General features: G+C 45.8%; 1 protein-coding gene across 2 annotated transcripts in view; it reads right to left on the bottom strand.

The window, feature by feature from the left end:
• LOC106611458 (ninein) overlaps window positions 1–16,225 on the bottom strand; it is a 38,835-nt gene that overhangs the window by 597 nt on the left and 22,013 nt on the right. For both annotated transcript variants that reach the window (XM_014211670.2, XM_014211669.2), the window contains exons 5-16: window positions 13,620–13,665; window positions 13,242–13,417; window positions 12,742–12,888; window positions 12,190–12,348; window positions 11,777–11,913; window positions 10,763–10,903; window positions 8,411–8,573; window positions 3,497–3,607; window positions 3,195–3,284; window positions 2,660–2,798; window positions 1,048–1,172; window positions 36–272 (exon numbers count right to left, since the gene is read on the bottom strand). In XM_014211670.2, the coding sequence (XP_014067145.2) occupies window positions 36–272; window positions 1,048–1,172; window positions 2,660–2,798; window positions 3,195–3,284; window positions 3,497–3,607; window positions 8,411–8,573; window positions 10,763–10,903; window positions 11,777–11,913; window positions 12,190–12,348; window positions 12,742–12,888; window positions 13,242–13,417; window positions 13,620–13,665 (1,671 nt within the window). The remainder of the gene's footprint in view (window positions 1–35; window positions 273–1,047; window positions 1,173–2,659; window positions 2,799–3,194; window positions 3,285–3,496; window positions 3,608–8,410; window positions 8,574–10,762; window positions 10,904–11,776; window positions 11,914–12,189; window positions 12,349–12,741; window positions 12,889–13,241; window positions 13,418–13,619; window positions 13,666–16,225) is intronic.

The raw sequence follows: 16,225 nt of genomic DNA, 5'->3' as shown, positions 1-16,225 counted from the left end.
CTTTAACCAATTGGGTCACACAGTCTTCTACTCACTTCCTCCTCTTGCTGGTGCTCCAGCTCTTCTCTCTCCTCAGCCTGCCTCTGCTCCAAGCCAGCCCGCTCCTCCTCTGCCTGCTCTAGCTGGGCCTGGAGCTCCAGGGCCCTGTTCTGGCTGCTGGACATCTCGCCGTGTAGAGCCTGGATCTCCTCCATGTACTGCAGAGACAAGGCTGACTTCTGGGTCTCCTGGTCCGTCTTCTGCTCCTCCACCTTCTGGTCAAATTCACTCACCTGTAATGACATGGGGAAAATCATATCCAGCTATATCAGAACAAAACAATGCAGTGTGGTCTGTGTGGCCCAGGTTTGTGGTTAGAGCCGCTAACCCTGGCATACATACATAAACACACACCTAGCTACACCCACTCTGTCTCCGATAAAGGAGTGGGGACTGCCCCATCTAGCTACACCCACTCTGTCTCCGATAAAGGAGTGGGGACTGCCCCATCTAGCTACACCCAATCCGTCTCCGTTAAACGAGTGGAGAATTCCATCTAGCTACACCCAATCCATCTCCGTTAAACGAGTGGGGAATTCCATCTAGCTACACCCAATCTGTCTCCTATAAAGGAGTGGGGAATTCCATCTAGCTACACCCAATCTGTCTCCTATAAAGGAGTGGGGAATTCCATCTAGCTACACCCAATCTGTCTCCTATAAAGGAGTGGGGAATTCCATCTAGCTACACCCAATCTGTCTCCTATAAAGGAGTGGGGAATTCCATCTAGCTACACCCAATCTGTCTCCTATAAAGGAGTGGGGAATTCCATCTAGCTACACCCAATCTGTCTCCTATAAAGGAGTGGGGAATTCCATCTAGCTACACCCAATCTGTCTCCTATAAAGGAGTGGGGAATTCCATCTAGCTACACCCAATCTGTCTCCTATAAAGGAGTGGGGAATTCCATCTAGCTACACCCAATCTGTCTCCAATAAAGTAAACATGGCACAGTGAAATAGGGATTGCTTTAGGAATTCTGTTGAAACACTGGTAGTTAAGTGTCACCTTGCTCTCCAGCTGAGCCTGTAGATGCGCCATCTCTTGGAGGTGCTTCTCTTTCAGCTGCTCCAGCATCAACTCTGCCTCCAGGCTCATGTTGAACAATGGCTGGCCCTCCTCCAAGCCCAGGCCTGGAGACAATCAAATGCGTTTTTTTCTCCCCCATCAGCAGTTGTCAAAGTTGTTTTTTTGTTGTTGTTTTTTTACAGATACCTGGCATAAAACATCAAACAAGCAATGCAGAAGCACAGGTGGCAAGGATAAACTCCCGCGAAGGAAGGAAACTAGGAAGAAACCTAGAGGAACCAGGCTCAGGGGCAAGGCCAGTCCTCTTCTGGCTGTACTGGCAAACAGACAGGTGAGGAACCAGGCTCAGAGGGAAGGCCAGTCCTCTTCTGGCTGTACTGGCAAACAGACAGGTGAGGAACCAGGCTCAGAGGGAAGGCCAGTCCTCTTCTGGCTGTACTGACAAACAGACAGGAGAGGAACCAGGCTCAGAGGGAAGGCCAGTCCTCTTCTGGCTGTACTGGCAAACAGACAGGAGAGGAACCAGGCTCAGAGGGAAGGCCAGTCCTCTTCTGGCTGTACTGACAAACAGACAGGAGAGGAACCAGGCTCAGAGGGAAGGCCAGTCCTCTTCTGGCTGTACTGACAAACAGACAGGTGAGGAACCAGGCTCAGAGGGAAGGCCAGTCCTCTTCTGGCTGTACTGGCAAACAGACAGGTGAGGAACCAGGCTCAGAGGGAAGGCCAGTCCTCTTCTGGCTGTACTGGCAAACAGACAGGAGAGGCAGGAGCTACTAACTAGCTCTCATGTTCTTTAGCTTATCAATGTGTTCTTTAGCTTATCAATGTGTTTGACTACATAGCTGTTGTACTGGGCAATATCACTGATCTAAAATAAATACATAAATAAAATCATATATATCTAATACACAAAAATAAAATCATATATATATCTAATACACAAATAAAATCATATCTAATACATAAATAAAATCATATCTAATACAAAAATAAAATCATATCTAATACATAAAAATAAAATCATATATATCTAATACATAAAAATAAAATCATATATCTAATACATAAAAATAAAATCATATATCTAATACATAAAAATAAAATCATATATCTAATACATAAAAATAAAATCATATATCTAATACATAAAAATAAAATCATATATATCTAATACATAAAAATAAAATCATATATATCTAATACATAAAAATAAAATATATATACCTAATACATAAAAATAAAATATATATACCTAATACATAAAAATAAAATATATATAAAAATAAAAAATCTCCTTGCATCCAAATAACTAGTGATGTGATTACGTGATCAAGATGAAGGATTCTACATCTTGCCTTGCTCAAGCAGCATCTCTATCTCCAGATACCCAGCAAACGTCTACTCTGAAAGTCATAGGGCATGTCTGGGGACTTTCAGGGAAGATGTTTGCGGGGTATCTGGACATAGAAATACATATATAAAAGGTCAAAAGAAGTGCACTACATAGGAAATAGGGTGCCATTTGGTACATAAACCCCCCCCCCCCCCCAAATGCTATATGAGTTCAAACCAATGTTCTGCTTCAATGTACCTGGGTCTGACTCCATGCCAGGACTCATACTCCCCAGCTCCTCAGAGAGCGAGGGTTTGAGACAGGGCTGAGAGGTGCGGCCCAAGTTGTAGTACGCCTGCAGCTCTGCTTGAAGCTCATCAATGCGATCCTGCAGCTCCTGCCACAAACACATTCACAATAAAATCAGTCAAAACAAATATTAGTCATAAAAAAAAAAAAAATAGGCAACCTACCTCTAAAGTAGTATGTTTACAGTTAGTTGATGGATTGATTGATAGTTTTAATGATTACTTGATGGATTGGTTCCAGTGAGACCCATTACCCGGCCCTGCCTCTCGGCGGGCACGTGCCCTGCCTCTCTGGGCGGGCACGTGCCCTGCCTCTCTGGGCGGGCACGTGCCCTGCCTCTCTGGGCGGGCACGTGCCCTGCCTCTCTGGGCGGGCACGTGCCCTGCCTCTCTGGGCGGGCACGTGCCCTGCCTCTCTGGGCGGGCACGTGCCCTGCCTCTCTGGGCGGGCACGTGCCCTGCCTCTCGGCGGGCCCTACGCTTACCCGGCACTGTTCCTCATAGCTGCTGCGGAGCCGTCCGAGACGCTCCTCCTGTAGGAAGAACTCCGCACTGCCTGGGTCCAGGTCCCCAAACTGAGGAAACAGAACCAGAACTTCTTACAGACAGATACTTCAGAATAGATATAGATTCTCATTCCATTAGCCAGAACTGAAAAACGTGTGCCAGATTACTATGGACATCTACTACAGTAGATGTATATTATTAAAATGGGGCCCTTTGTGACTGCTAGCCCTGAAAACGGTTAATGTCAATACACAATACTGTAGGAGAGAATGATCTTTACCTTTTCCTTCAGGATGTTATCCAGATTCTTCTGCAGTTCGCTGACTTGGCTTTCTGCCTCCAACAGTTTCTCAGTGCTGTCCAGCAGCTCCATCTCCAGACGCCTACTTTCCTGAAGTTAGAGTGAGGGTTAACGTGAGAAGTGAGGGTTAACGTGAGAAGTGAGGGTTAAGTGTGTGGGTTTAAATAAAATATGTATATTTTGTGTCATATTTAGCAAACAACAGGTGTAGACTAACAGTGAAATGCATACTTACGGGTCCTTTGCCAACGATGGAAAGTTGTTTAAAAATGCCACAGCTATATACAGGAAGTACCAGGTAAAGCCACGGCTATATACAGGAAGTACCAGGTAAAGCCACGGCTATATACAGGAAGTACCAGGTAAAGCCACGGCTATATACAGGAAGTACCAGGTAAAGCCACGGCTATATACAGGAAGTACCAGGTAAAGCCACGGCTATATACAGGAAGTACCAGGTAAAGCCACGGCTATATACAGGAAGTACCAGGTAAAGCCACGGCTATATACAGGAAGTACCAGGTAAAGCCACGGCTATATACAGGAAGTACCAGGTAAAGCCACGGCTATATACAGGAAGTACCAGGTAAAGCCACGGCTATATACAGGAAGTACCAGGTAAAGCCACGGCTATATACAGGAAGTACCAGGTAAAGCCACGGCTATATACAGGAAGTACCAGGTAAAGCCACGGCTATATACAGGAAGTACCAGGTAAAGCCACGGCTATATACAGGAAGTACCAGGTAAAGCCACGGCTATATACAGGAAGTACCAGGTAAAGCCACGGCTATATACAGGAAGTACCAGGTAAAGCCACGGCTATATACAGGAAGTACCAGGTAAAGCCACGGCTATATACAGGAAGTACCAGGTAAAGCCACGGCTATATACAGGAAGTACCAGGTAAAGCCACGGCTATATACAGGAAGTACCAGGTAAAGCCACGGCTATATACAGGAAGTACCAGGTAAAGCCACGGCTATATACAGGAAGTACCAGGTAAAGCCACGGCTATATACAGGAAGTACCAGGTAAAGCCACGGCTATATACAGGAAGTACCAGGTAAAGCCACGGCTATATACAGGAAGTACCAGGTAAAGCCACGGCTATATACAGGAAGTACCAGGTAAAGCCACGGCTATATACAGGAAGTACCAGGTAAAGCCACGGCTATATACAGGAAGTACCAGGTAAAGCCACGGCTATATACAGGAAGTACCAGGTAAAGCCACGGCTATATACAGGAAGTACCAGGTAAAGCCACGGCTATATACAGGAAGTACCAGGTAAAGCCACGGCTATATACAGGAAGTACCAGGTAAAGCCACGGCTATATACAGGAAGTACCAGGTAATGCCACGGCTATATACAGGAAGTACCAGGTAAAGTCACGGCTATATACAGGAAGTACCAGGTAATGCCACGGCTATATACAGGAAGTACCAGGTAAAGCCACGGCTATATACAGGAAGTACCAGGTAAAGCCACGGCTATATACAGGAAGTACCAGGTAAAGCCACGGCTATATACAGGAAGTACCAGGTAAAGCCACGGCTATATACAGGAAGTACCAGGTAATGCCACGGCTATATACAGGAAGTACCAGGTAATGCCACGGCTATATACAGGAAGTACCAGGTAATGCCACGGCTATATACAGGAAGTACCAGGTAATGCCACGGCTATATACAGGAAGTACCAGGTAATGCCACAGCTATATACAGGAAGTACCAGGTAATGCCACGGCTATATACAGGAAGTACCAGTACTGAGTTGATGTGCAGGGGTACGCGGTAATTGAGGTAGATATGTACAGTTGAAGTGGGAAGTTTACATACACTTAGGTTGGAGTCATTAAAACTCGTTTTTCAACCACTTCACAAACTATAGTTTTGGCAAGTCGGTTAGAACATCTACTTTGTGCATGACAAGTAATTTTTCCGACAATTGTTTACAGACAGATTATTTCACTGTATCACAATTCCAGTGGGTCAGAAAAGTACATACATACATATTGACTGTGGCTTTAAACAGCTTGGAAAATTCCAGAAAATAATGTCATGGCTTTAGAAGCTTCTGATAGGCTAATTGACATAATTTGAGTCAATTGGAGGTGTACCGGTGGATGTATTTCGAGGCCTACCTTCAAACTCAGCGCCTCTTTGCTTGACATCATGGGAAAATCAAAAGAAATCAGACAAGACCTCAGAAAATAAATTGTAGACCTCCACAAGTCTGGTTCATCCTTGGGAGCAATTTCCAAACGCCTGAAGGTACCACGTTCATCTGTACAAACAATAGTACGCAAGTATAAACACCATGGGACCACGCAGCCATCATACCGCTCAGGAAGGAGACACGTTCTGTCTCCTAGAGATTAACATACTTTGGTGCGAAAACTGCAAATCAATCCCAGAACAACAGCAAAGGACCTTGTGAAGATGCTGGAGTAAACCGGTACAAAAGTATCTATATCCACAGTAAAACAAGTCCTATATCGACATAACCTGAAAGGCCGCTCAGCAAGGAAGAAGCCACTGCTCCAAAACCGCCATAAAAAAGCCAGTCTACAGTTTGCAACTGCACATGGGGACAAAGATGGTACTTTTTTGAGAAATGTCCTCTGGTCTGATGAAACAAAAATAGAACTGTTTGGCCATAATGACCATCATTATGTTTGGAGGAAAAAGGGGGTTACTTGCAAGCCGAAGAACATCATCCCAACCATGAAGCACAAGGGTGGTAGCATCATGTTGTGGGGATGCTTTGCTGCAGGAGGGACTGGTGCACTTCACAAAATGGATGGCTTCATGAGGAAGGAAAATTATGAAAATATATTGAAGCAACATCTCAAGACATCAGTCAGGAAGTTAAAGCTTGGTCGCAAATGGGTCTTCCAAATGGACAATGACCCCAAGCATACTTCCAAAGTTGTGACAAAATGTCTTAAGGACAGTAAAGTCAAGTTATTGGAGTGGCCATCACAAAGCCCTGACTTCAATCCTATAGAACATTTGTGGGCAGAACTGAAAAAGCATGTGACAGCAAGGAGGCCTTCAAACATGACTCAGTTGCACCAGCTCTGTCAGGAGAAATGGGCCAGAATTCACCCAACTTATTATGGGAAGCTTGTGGAAGGCTACCCAAAACGTTTGACCCAAGTTAAACAATTTGAAGGCAATGCTACCAAATACTAATTGAGTATGTAAGCTTCTGACCCACTGGGAATGTGATGAAAGAAATAAAAGCTTAAATAAATCACTACTATTATTCTGACATTTCACATTCTTAAAATAAAGTGGTGATCCTGACTGATCTAAGACAGGGAATTTTTACTAGGATTAAATGTCAGGAATCGTAAAAAAAAATTGAGTTTAAATGTATTTGGCTAAGGTGTATGTAAACTTCCGACTTCAACTGTACATGTAGGTAGGAGTGAAGTGACTAGGCAACAGGATAGACAGAGCAGCAGCGTATATGGTGAGTGTGGGGTCAGTATGCATGTATGGGAATGTTATGTGGGTGTATGTAGTGTGTGTTGGGGTGTCATTGTAGCAGTGTTATGGCTTGGGTGTAGAAGGTGTTCAGGGTCCTGTTGGTTCCAGACTGTAGCAGGGAGAACAGTCTACGGCTTGGGTGGCTGGAGTCTGAATGAGTTTTTACCTTCCTCTGACACCCCCTGGTATAGAGGTCTTAGATGGCAGGGAACTCGGCCCCAGTGATGTACTGGGCCATGATCACCATCTGTAGCACCTTGCCATGGGATGCCTTGCCGTTGCCATACCAAGCGGTGATGCAGCCAGTCAAGATGCTCTCAATGGTGCAGCTGTAGAACTTTGAAGGGGCCATGCCAAATCTTTTCAGCCTCCTGAGGGGGAAGAAGCGTTGTCGTGATCTCGTCACGACTGTGTGTGGACCATGATAGATCCTTATTGATGTGGACACCGAGGAACATGATGCTCCACTACAGCCCTGTCGATGTGAATGGGGGCGTCCATGATCAGCTCCTTTGTCTTGCTGACGTTGAGGTTGTCCTGGCACCACACTGCCAGGTCTTTGACCTCCCTGTATGCCGTCTCATCGTCGATCAGGCCTACCACCATCGTGTCGTCAGCATGATGACGGTGTTGGAGTCATGTGAGGCCACTCAGTCGTGGGTGAACAGGAAGTACAGGAGGGGACTAAGTACACACCACTGAGGGACCCCCGTGTTGAGGGTCAGTTTAGCTCAGGTGTCGTTGCCTATCCTCACCACCTGGGGGCGGCCCATCAGGAAGTCCAGGATCCAGTTGCAGAGGGAGGTCTTCAGCCCCAGGATCCTGAGCTTGGAGGGTACTATGGTGTTGAATGCTGAGCTATAGTCAATGAACATTCTTACACCAAAGGTATTCCTTTTGACCAGGTGGGTGAGGGGAGTGTGGAGTACAATAGACATCACGTCATCTGTGGATCTGTTGGGGCGGTATGTGGGTCTAAGGTGTCTGGGATGAGTGTGTTGATGTGAGCCATGACCAGCCTTTCATGGCTATAGATGTGAGCGCTAGGGGAAATAGTCATGCAGACAGGTCACCTTGGCATTCTTGGGAACGGGGACTATGGTGGTCTAACTTGAAAGAAGTTAGTTTTAGAGACCGGGTCAGGTTGAACATGTCAGTGGGGTTAGAGATAGGGGGAGACAGATCACCAGTTTCTCTGTGCCATCTCCAGATGCCTACGGTCCTGAGAGAGCCAGACCAACCTGCTATCCTCTATTGATTTAGAGCAACAACCTATTTGGCAACAGCAGAACTTTCCATCTGCTTTCTAGTACATCAAACAATATTCAGAAGGAAAGTTCTGATTGAGCTGTTACCGTGACAGTGAGTGAGAGAGGTGGTTGTGTTAGTTACCGTGACAGTGAGTGACAGGTGATCTCTGAGGAAGGTCTCATCGTCTCTGATCTTCTCCATCTCTGCCTCAAGTTTCTCTTTCTGCTGCTGTATCTGGTCCATCTCTTGAATGATCTCTGACCTGACAGATACCAGCTTATCCCTGTGTTCCTGCTCCAGCTTCCTGTAGAACAAACAGGGGGAGGGAAAAAAATGTAATTCCATTCCATTCCTTAGATTCCCCCAATTTATTTTGTCATTTTTACCCCCTTTTTCGTGATTACGATCTTGTCTCATCGCTGCCGCTCGCCAACGGGCTCAGGAGAGGCGAAGGTCGAGTCATGCATCCTCCGAAACATAACACACGCTCGCTTAACCCGGAAGCCAGATGCACCAAGGTGTCGGAGGAAACACCATTCAACTGACGACCGATGTCAGCCTGCAGGCGCCCGGGCCGCCACAAGGAGTCGCTAGAGCACGATGAGCCAAGTAAAGCCCCCCCACCCCGGCCAAACCCTCCCCTAACCTGGACGACGCTGGGCCAATGGGACTCCCGGTCACGTCCGGTAATGACGCCACAACACTGCGATCCAGTGCCTTAGACCGCTGTGCCACTCAGGAGGCCCCATTCGATTCAATTTAATTCAACTTTAGTTACAAAATCTTCATTTATCCCCCCAGGGGCATTTAAGAAAGACATTGCCAGGTTACAAGTACCATACATACAGTTGACGTCTGAAGTTTACATACACCTTAGCTAAATACATTTAAACTCAGTTTTTCACAATTCCTGACATTCCATCCTAGTAAAAAGTCCCTGTCTTAGGTCAGTTAGGATCACCACTTTATTTTAAGAATGTGAAATGCCAGAATAATAGTAGAGAGAATGATTTATTTCAGCTTTTATTTCTTTCATCACATTCCCAGTGGGTCAGAAGTTTACATACACTCAATTAGTATTTGGTAGCATTGCATTTACATTTTTTTTTTTAAACTTGGGTCAGGTTTGAAGGCCTCCTTGCTCTCACACGCTTTTTCAGTTCTGCCCACAAATGTTCTATAGGATTGAGGTCAGGGCTTTGTGATGGCCACTCCAATACCTTGACTTTGTTGTCCTTAAGCCATTTTGCCACAGCTTTGGAAGTATGCTTGGTGTCATTGTCCATTTGGAAGACCCATTTGCAACCAAGCTTTAACTTCCTGACTGATGTCTTGAGATGTTGCTTCAATATATCCACAATTTTTCTTGCTCATGAAGCCATCTATTTTGTGAAGTGCACCAGTCCCTCCTGCAGCAAAGCACCCCCACAACATGATGCTGCCATCCCCGTGCTTCATGGTTGGGATGGTGTTCTTCGACTTGCAAGCCTCCCACTTTTTCATCCAAACATATCGATGGTCATTATGGCCAAACAGTTCTATTTTTTTTCATCAGACCAGAGGACATTTCTCGAAAAAGTACAATCTTTGTCCCCATGTGCAGTTGCAAACCGTAATCTGGCTTTTTTATGGCGGTTTTGGAGCAGTGGCTTCTTCCTTGCTGAGCGACCTTTCAGGTTATGTCGATATAGGACTCGTTTTACTGTGGATATAGATCATTTTGGACCCGTTTCCTCCAGCATCTTCACAAGGTCCTTTGCTGTTGTTCTGGGATTGATTTGCACTTTCCACACCAAAGTACGTTAATCTCTAGGAGACAGAACGCGTCTCCTGAGCGGTATGATGGCTGCGTGGTCCCATGGTGTTTATACTTGCGTACTATTGTTTGTACAGATTAACGTGGTACCTTCAGGCATTTGGAAATTGCTCCCAAGGATTTCTTATGATGATCATCATCATCATGATTTTCCCATGATGTCAAGGAGAGAGGCACTGAGTTTGAAGGTAGGCCTTGAAATACATCCACAGGTACACCTCCAATTGACTCAAATTATGTCAATTAGCCTATCAGAAGCTTCTAAAGCCATGACATTTTCTGGAATTTTACAAGCTGTTTAAAAGGCAGGCAACTTAGTGTATGGAAACTTCTGATCCACTGGAATTGTGGTACAGTGAATTATAAGTGAAATTATCTGTCTGTAAACAGTTGGGAAAATTACTTAGGACATCTACTTTGTGCATAACACAGACTTGCCAAAACTATAGTTTGTTAACAAGAAATTTGTGGAGTGGTTGAAAAACGAGTTTTAATGACTCCGACCTAAGTGTATGTAAACTTCCGACTTCAACTGTATAATACAAATTAAATAACAACAGCCATCAATGAATGAACGGGTCGACGAGGAACGCCACCCAGAGGTTGAGGTCACGGAGCGCCACCCAGAGGTTGAGGTCACGGAGCGCCACCCAGAGGTTGAGGTCACGGAACATTACCTGAGGTTGAGGTCATTCATGCGTTCGATGGCAGAGTGATGCTCGTCCACCTCAGCAGCCAGTTGGGTTTTTAACTTCTCCGCTTTGTCCAGGTCAGAGCGAATCTTCTCTTTCTCTCTGCGCTCACGATCAACACGCTCACTGGGGGGGGGAAAAAAACACGGAAGCTAATCAAAACACTTTACAACCATTTAGAATGTTACAAAACCTGCAATAACATCTGCAAAAATGTGTGTACGCGACCAATAAACTGATTAGAAAATTCCGGTAGTTTCCCCAAAATTAACAGGATTTCCAGGAATTGTTGGTGGAATCTGGATTTCCTGCCTTTCCCCTCCTGATTATGGGAATTTTCCAATCGAGATTTCTGGAAAACCAGGACATTTTGGGGAAGTTACTGGCATTTTGCAAACCTAAACACCAGTGTAGAAATCTCCTCATACTCACAGTAGGTATCTGATCTCAGTCTTAAAGCTGGCCAGTAGGTATCTGATCTCAGCCTTAAAGCTGGCCAGTAGGTATCTGATCTCAGCCTTAAAGCTGGCCAGTAGGTATCTGATCTCAGCCTTAAAGCTGGCCAGTAGGTATCTGATCTCAGCCTTAAAGCTGGCCAGTAGGTATCTGATCTCAGCCTTAAAGCTGGCCAGTAGGTTTCTCCTCATACTCACAGTAGGTATCTGATCTCAGCCTTAAAGCTGGCCAGTAGGTTTCTCCTCATACTCACAGTAGGTATCTGATCTCAGCCTTAAAGCTGGCCAGTAGGTATCTGATCTCAGCCTTAAAGCTGGCCAGTAGGTATCTGATCTAAGCCTTAAAGCTGGCCAGTAGGTTTCTCCTCATACTCACAGTAGGTATCTGATCTCAGCCTTAAAGCTGGCCAGTAGGTTTCTCCTCATACTCACAGTAGGTATCTGATCTCAGCCTTAAAGCTGGCCAGTAGGTTTCTCCTCATACTCACAGTAGGTATCTGATCTCAGCCTTAAAGCTGGCCAGTAGGTTTCTCCTCATACTCACAGTAGGTATCTGATCTCAGCCTTAAAGCTGGCCAGTGCAGCCTGGTGGATGCCATTCTTTGTCATGAGGAGCTCGTTCTCCAGAGCCAGAGTCAGCTCACTGAGGTTCACTTTGCCTTCCAGGTCAAAATCCAAGGCCTACAGAACATACATAACTCAGTGTGAACATATCAAGCCCTCGAAATAGGGGATAAAAAACAACAACCTCAAGTCAAGAGTGAGAGTTACATTGTGTATTGGGAAGGAGACAGGACACCATTATGTTCCAAACAGAGCATTATGGGTACTGTAGCATATCATGCAGACCAGGCAACTGTAAACCCCGCCCATCCAGCACTGCAGGTAGACTTAAGAAAACTGAACAGACTATTTGAACAGAGGTCTGATAGGCAAAAAATGAATAAATAGTGTGACCTTTAGTATCTCAGGGCTGTTCTCTATGCCCTCCTCCATCCAGGCATCCAGGACGTCCTCGGCAAGAGTGGACCCTGTCCCATCGTCCAGAGTTGAGAACAGACACATCCTGATGGTGCTGGTCATACAGCTGGTCCTACGGCCCGTCTCATCAAACGGCTGCCACGATGGACAGGGACAGAAGAGCAAGGTCAAATTGTCTAATAAATATATTGATTCGTTAATTTGTGTCTTCGTTCATGAGTGACTCAAAAACAGGAAAATGTAATATTTCCTCCACAAAACGTTTTATTTTTTTTAAAGTAGATAAGAGTTTGGAAGAAATCCCCAAACTATGTTAACCAGAGGCAAGTGCATCCATATGGCTTTGATGGTACAGTACCCATGTCAGGATACAACATGGATTAGAAGGTGAGGTGAGGCACGCTCTTATAAAACATAGTTTATTGTACTGCAGATCCATGGTTAAAAACACATTGTGATGTTTCGGTCAGAGAAGTTCAGACGGCGGCTACAACATGGGAATTAGACCTGAGATGGGTTTCACTGTACCTGTGAGGAGTGTAGTCTTTTGAGCTGTCTGTAAGGTGTGGAGGCAGATGGGGTAGGGAGCTTGGCATGGTTCAGAACCCAGGAAGTAAACGCCTGAACGCTCATGATCTCATCACCACTTAGAACCTGGAGGACATCCTCCGTCACCTGGAGACAGAAGTAAACAACAACAATTACAAACATTTCCCAGCATCTACTCAGACTCTCAAACCTCCACTTGGGATATGTCCAAAATAGCACCCTATTCCCCCCCATTATAGGGAATAGGATGCCATTTCATACCCTTTCCCCTTGGCACACCACCAAATTACTTCCACCTTACAGATCTGCTAACATGGAAGGGTTTAGGGCCAAGAGGAAGGGTTTAGGGAGTGAATTGAGACCGTCAGTCTCGTTCTTCACCTCCAAAGAAAAACAGGTGGAATCCAAAATGCCACCCCATTCCCCATCTAATGCACTATAAGAAATGGGGGGCCATTTTGGACAGTCTCTTTCCTCACCTCCAGGCCCAGGTGGTTACAGAGAGCCAGTAGCTCATGGTGGCTGGCACATCCATCCCAGGGCATAGCCAGCTCTTCACAGGCCTGTCGTAACCTCTCCTCCAGGCGGTCTGACAGGGGCACCGTGGAGCCCCGCGGGGTGGAGGGATCATCAGGGTTCCACAGGTGCAGCTGGCCTACAGACAGACAGATATTTTAAGATTGTTTTATTATGGTCAGACTCGCCTTAAGACCTTGGCTCCTATAAGGAACAGAGGCCCTTGACAAAATGTCCTCCGTCTCTCTCCTATGATCAGTGTTGCGGTCAATTCTACTTGAAATTGACCCCCAAACCGGACTATCTATTGAAGATAATAAGTATCACAACTTTCCACCCACCATCTGCCTCGTACTCATCCGTACTGCTTTCATGAGAGTTCCAGCGCTGTAGAAGAAACATAACGTTATGGAAATTACTCATCAACTCAGAAAAATCAACACTTTAAAAACATGCAGACAAGATGACCCACTTTCTCATGTGCAAGTCAGGTTGAGACAAGATGGGTGGGGGGTTGCAGCAGGCTGTGCGTGTGTCCAACGAAAAGGACAACAGAGCTATTGTGACGGCACGGACCCCTCTGAAGGTCAAAGGTGAACCCAAAGCTGGTGATCATATCAGAGAATTAGAGAGAGAACAATCCATGTTGACAGAGCTGATTGAAACCCTCACTTCTCCAACTGTTTCTCTTTCAGTCTTTCCATTTGTATTTAAGGACAATGATCCAAGTGAGCTAACATTACCGTAAAGATAGACTTTAAAAATGTATAAATAGTAGGACACTTTTTTTTAAAGGCAAATCATTTAAATTGGTTGTTATAATACACATGATAAACAGAATCATAATTTCCACGTTTCATATTTAGTGTTAGTCTGGTCCTAAGTGTGAGACAGGAAACAGGAGCATAGTGATCTATTGTACTGTAGCCCAGGCCAGTATACAGGCATCTATTGTCTGGAAGGGAACCACAGTGAAGGAATGAAGAACAGATGGGTCTCTACAACTCTATTCTATCACGGGGGGGCTCATTGTTCCTCTGTCAGACCCCAAAAAACCCTCCCAAATCAGGCAGAGCCCCCTGACCTGTCCCCTGGTGCACCAGGCCGGAGGATGGACAGTATTCAACACAACCCAAGCTGTGTTCCAAATGGCACCCTATTTCCTGTCAAATCAAACTTTATTAGTCACATGCACCGAACACAACAAGTGTAAACCTTACCGTGAAATGCTTGCTTACAAGCCCTTAACAGTTTAGTTCCAGAAAGAGTTAAGAAAAATATTTACGTATATAAACTAAAAATAATAATAAAAACAATAACAAGGCTATATACAGGAGGTACCAGTACCGAATTAGTCGAGGTAATTGAGGTAATATGTACATGTAGTTAGGGGTAAAGTGACTATGTATAGATAAATAAAGAGTAGCAGCAGCAGCATAAGAAAAGGGGGAGGGGGGGGGGGGGTCAATGAAAATAGTCTGGGTAGCCATTTGATTAGCTGTTAAGAAGCCTTTTGGACCTAGACTTGGTGCTTCGGTACCTCTTGCCGTGCGGTAGCAGAGAAAACAATCTATGACTAGTGGCTGGAGTCTGGCAATTTTTTCCCCCTCTGCCATCACCTGGTATAGAAGTCCTGGACGGCAGGAAGCTTGGCCCCAGTGATGTACTGGGCCGTACGCATTACCCTCTGTAGCGCCTTGCGGTCGGAGGCCGAGCAGTTGCCATACCAGGCATTGATGCAACCAGTCAGGACGCTCTCGATGGTGCAGCTGTAGAACTGAGGATCTGAGGGCCCATGCCAAATCTTTTCAGTCTCGAGGGAGAATAGGTGTTGTCGTGCCTTCATGACTGTCTTGGTGTGTTTGGACAATAATAGTTTGTGGACACTAACTTGAAGCGCTCAACCCGCTTCACTACAGCCCCGTTGATGAGAATGGGGGCGTGTTCGGTCCTCCTTTTCCTGTAGTCCACGATCAGCTCCTTTGTCTTGATCACAATGAGGGAGAGGTTGTTGTCCTGGCAGTGTCTCTTACCTCCCTATAGGCTGTCTCATCATTGTCGGTGATCAGGCCTACAACTGTTGTGTCGTCAGCAAACTTGGTGTTGGAGTTGTGTTTAGCCACGCAGTCATGGGTGAACAGGGAGTACAGGAGGGAACTAGGCACACGTGTTGAGGATCAGCGTGGTAGATGTGTTGTTGCCTACGCTTACCACCTGGGGGTGCCAAGTCCAGGATCCAGTTTCAGAGGGAGGTGTTTAGTCCCAGGGTCCTTCATTTGGCGATGAGCTTTGTGGGAACTATGGTGTTGAACGCTGAGCTGTAGTCAATGAACATCATTCTCACATAGGTGTTCCTTTTGTCCAGGTGTGAAAGGACGGTGTGGAGTGCAATAGAGACTGCATCATCTGTGGATCTGTTGGGGCGGTATGCAAATTGGAGTGGGTCTAGTGTTTCTGAGATAATGGTGTTGATGTGAGCCATGACCAGCCTTTCAAATTACTTCATGGCTACAGACGTGAGTCCTACGGGTCAACAGTCATTTAGGCAGGTTGCCTTAGTGTTCTTGGGCACAGGGACTATGATGGTCTGCTTGAAACATGTAGGTATTACAGACTCGTACGGTGTGAAATTGAGAATCAACCCCTGATTAGTCAGCAACACACACTTCATCTCTGTCAAGTGGAGTAAGAACACAGAGCCACAGACAATCATTATACCAACCTCCAGCCGCCCAGAGGGCAGTATCCTAATACCAACCTCCAGCCGCCCAGAGGGCAGTATCCTAATACCAACCTCCAGCCGCCCAGAGGGCAGTATCCTAATACCAACCTCCAGCCGCCCAGAGGGCAGTATCCTAATACCAACCTCCAGCCGCCCAGAGGGCAGTATCCTAATACCAACCTCCAGCCGCCCAGAGGGCAGTATCCTAATACCAACCTCCAGCCG

Source organism: Salmo salar, chromosome ssa09 (assembly GCF_905237065.1).
Source record: "Salmo salar chromosome ssa09, Ssal_v3.1, whole genome shotgun sequence".
Classification (NCBI taxonomy): domain Eukaryota; kingdom Metazoa; phylum Chordata; class Actinopteri; order Salmoniformes; family Salmonidae; genus Salmo; species Salmo salar.
This window is presented reverse-complemented; position numbering and strand designations above follow the sequence as displayed.